This window comes from Carlito syrichta, unplaced genomic scaffold (assembly GCF_000164805.1).
Source record: "Carlito syrichta isolate Samal-C Ts95f unplaced genomic scaffold, Tarsius_syrichta-2.0.1 Scaffold117930, whole genome shotgun sequence".
In the NCBI taxonomy this organism is placed as follows: domain Eukaryota; kingdom Metazoa; phylum Chordata; class Mammalia; order Primates; family Tarsiidae; genus Carlito; species Carlito syrichta.
In genome coordinates, this window is record NW_007062026.1 from 1 (window position 1) to 3,697 (window position 3,697).

A 3,697-nucleotide genomic window follows, 5' to 3' on the forward strand; every position below is an offset into this window, starting at 1 on the left:
CGCAGCTAATTTTTTTCATTTATTGTAGAGATGAGGTCTTGCCAAGTTGCCCAGGCTGGTCTTGAACCCCTGGGCTCAGGCAATCCTCTCGCCTCTGCCTCCCAAAGTGCTGGGATTACAAGTGTGCACCACTGCTCCCAGCTAGCTGGGAGGTTTTTAGGGTGAAGGCCCAGTCTCACCTGGTCCTGGGCAAGAAGGTCCCCCACTGTGTTCAGGAGTTTGTAGAACACCTCAAACCAAGGCAGCTGGCTGTGGAGAGAGGAGACAGACTTTAGGAAATGCCCCAGGCTTAGGCCCATCCGACTCCCCCCACTCACACCCCTTGTCTCAGACCCCCATATGCCACACCTGAGGACGCAGAGGCAGCTCTGAGCGCCGGCCCGGAGGCGGCAGAAACCAAATCTGCGGTTGCCTGCCAGGTCTGTGAGGGCGAAGGTGAAATGCTGTACAGCGGGGCTGGGGGGTTCCCTGGAGGTGAGAAGGGCTGTCAGAGAGACCTGGTTGTCCCAGCTCTCTGACACCCCCCCACCCAACAATGCTCCTTGAACCCTGGGTGTATAGATCCCAGTTGCCAGGATCCCTGAATGCCTGAGTCACTGGGTCCCTGAGTCTCACGGTCCCTGGGTGTCTGGGCTTCTGGTTTTTTTGGTCCCTTGGTATCTGTGTCCCTGAGTTCCTAGGTCCCTGAGTCCCTATGGGTCAGAATTCCTGAATTCCCTTAGTCCCAGGATCCCTTAGTCCTTGGATCTCTAGGTTTCTGAATTCCTGGGTCCTGAGTCCCCGTGCTTATAGGTCCCTAGTTCTCAGGGTCCGTGTGAGTCTGACTCCCCAGGTCTCAGGCTCCTTGGGTATCTGGGTCTTCAGATATCTGGGTCTTTGACCGTTTAATCCTTGGGGGTTCCCTAGGATATCTGAGTCCCTGGGTCCTTGGGCCTCTGTGCCCTTCCGTACCTTTCCACGTCGAAAGGGAAGCAGAATTTAGGCACCATCTGCATTGCTTCCTGAGGATAGAGAAAAGATGCACAGCCTGCCTGGCCACTCAGGTCAGGCACCAACCCTGGACTCCAGGTCCTAGACACAGAGTCCCCGCCCCTGGGACCTGGCCCTGGGGAAGCAAGAAGCTGGCCTCAATACCTGGTCCCTGAAGTCTGGAGGAAACTGCCGCAGGATTAGGGGATCTGTAGGGGTGAGCAGGCGTCAAGTTCAAGGCCACAGGTTTGCCCTTCCCCCTCCCCCTCCCTCCCACCTCAAGCTGCCAACTCACCCTCCTGCAGGGAGGCGGGGCAGGCTGCTTCGAAGAACCAATCAAACACAGCGGAGGGACCTCCTCTGTGGTACATAAAAGGCCTTAGCGGGTCCTGGGACTTGCTTCTGTGAGTGTGTTTGTGTCTGCCACTCTGCACATGTGTGTGACTGCATGTGCAAGCGTGACTCAGTGCCCTGGTGTGTGCATGACTCTAGGGGCTTGAGGAAGTGAATGCAAGGTTGTGTGAGGCTGTGTGTGCAGCGGTGTTGACAAGCCCATATACCTGTGGGGTGGGACGGTGAGTGTGTGTGACCAAGCAGGTGTGAGGTCTACCTTGCCTTGCATGGCTGTGAGCATCGCTGGGTAACTGGAAGTATCCTTGTGGGCCATCCTTGTATCTCTGGGTGGCAGACCCCATAGGACCCTGATGGCTGACCCCACATTTCCTTTCTTTTCTTTCTTTCTTTCTTTTTTTTTTTGAGTTGGGGTCTTGCTCTGTTGTCCAGGCTGAAGTGCAGTGGCACGATCATGGCTCACCGCAGCCTCGACCTCCTGACTCAGCCTCCTGAATAGCTGGGACTACAGGCCCATGCCACCACACCTGGCTAATTTTTTGATGTTTTTGTACAGATGAGGTCTCACTATGTTGCTCAGGCTGGTCTCAAGCTCCTGGCCTCAAACAAGCTTCCCACCTTGGCCTCCGAAAGTGCTGGGATTACAGGCATGAGCCACCACGCCTGGCCTCTGATCCTACATTTCTCATCAGAGAAAAGAGGGTAGGATACCCTGGTCCTTACTCTAAGCCCTGCAATCTCTGTCTTCCTTCCCTTTCCCCACACCCCGTAGAGGAGGCTAAGACTTGGGTTCAAGGAGTAAGACAGCAAGACCCAGAGGAAACCAACTGCAGTCACACTGTCCTGTCCAGTGGCATAAACAGTTCCCGACACGGGATCCCCCACAGACACGAGTCACACACAATCACCCCTCGGGGGGACACTCGGCCTTCCCTCGCCCCGATCACCCACCCTGTGAATCCCCAGAGTTCATCAATCAGACCCACCAGGGGCACACGCTCAGAGGGGCTTGGGATTCCTAGTGACTAACCAGAAAAGGAGAGAGAGGAGGGACTGACAGTGGCTTGAGCCTGCCTGCCCCGGCACAGAGTCCATAGCGAGGCCAGCTGGGGGCCTTGCCCAGACTCCAGCCACCTGCCCCTGTGGGTCACCGTTCCTTCCAGCCCCAGTTCCCCTCTGCCCCCGCCCAGGCCTGGTCTGGGAATCCTGGCCCAGAGGATGAGGAATGGGGTGGCTCTTACTCGGCGCTGGATCCCATGGTCCCTGCAGGGCTGGCCCGGCGGGGCCCTTTCCCCAGGGGTCCCGGGGGCCTGTGTGTGCTGGGCCCCGAGCCGGCTCAGCTTCCTGTGTGGCTGAGAGAGGAAGTTTAACGGGTGACGTCCCCGGACGGCGGCCCTGCCCCCACCGGCTGCGACAAACCCAGGCATCCTGACTCCCACTCTCCTCTGGGAAGGGTGGGCCTCGGAAGCCGGACCCCCAGCTCTGTCCTGGTGGGCCGGGCCGTGTCTGGTCCCCCATCACACCCCGACCCTCGCCTCTCCCTCCCTACCGTGCAGGAGCTGAGGAGTCCTGGTCTGTCTCAAATGCTTTGCCTTCCCTCGACCCTTCTTCCCCTCCGTCCATTTGCACTGACTGTTCATCGTGGGACCACCAGAGAGAGCCACCCAGAGGGCGGAGACCAGAGAGCCAGAACGCGGGCAGGTGGCAGGTGCGCACGTGCACACACACACACACACACACACACACACACACACACACACGGCCAGGAGTCACTGACACAGACAGACGGAGTCCGGGAGCAGTGGCAGACAGCAAACAGACACGGGGGGACAGCGAGTCCTGCAGCCAGCACACAGTCACAGATGCACCCCCACGAGCAGGGAGAGACAGAGAGGCGGAGAGACAGACAGGAGGAGAGACAGACAGAGAGACAGAGAGACGGACAACAAACAACAGACACGGGAGACAGCAAGGCCGATAGCCAGAACCTAGTCACAGATGCACACCAGCGAGCATGGAGAGACAGACAGACAGAGAGGCGGAGAGACAGACAGGAGGAGAGACAGAGAGACAGACAGGTGGACAACAAACCACAGACATGGGAGACAGCGAGTCCTACAGCCAGAACATAGTCCCAGATGCATACCAACGAGCACAGAGAGACAGAGTGACAGACAGACAAAGAGACAGGGACACACAGAGAGAAACAGACAGACAGAGACAGAGAGAAAGAGAGGCAGACAGAGATAGACAGACAACACGCAACCGATAGACACGGGAGACAGCAGGTCGTATGACCAGAGTGACAGACACAGACAGACAGACGAGCAGACAACACACAGGCACACACAGAAAGACCACAGCCATAGATTCAAAC

General features: G+C 57.7%; 1 protein-coding gene across 1 annotated transcript; it reads right to left on the reverse strand.

The window, feature by feature from the left end:
* Nucleotides 1-179: 179 nt before the first annotated feature.
* Nucleotides 180-2,691, reverse strand: LOC103249179 (DENN domain-containing protein 1C-like; the record flags this gene model as incomplete). Its single annotated transcript, XM_008047824.1, has 6 exons — nucleotides 2,562-2,691; nucleotides 1,265-1,329; nucleotides 1,135-1,178; nucleotides 952-1,001; nucleotides 349-468; nucleotides 180-249 (listed from the first exon to the last, which is right to left on the reverse strand). Coding segments are annotated over exons 1-6 (366 nt in total), but the record flags the coding sequence as incomplete, so codon positions are not given.
* Between the last annotated feature and the right edge of the window lie 1,006 nt (nucleotides 2,692-3,697).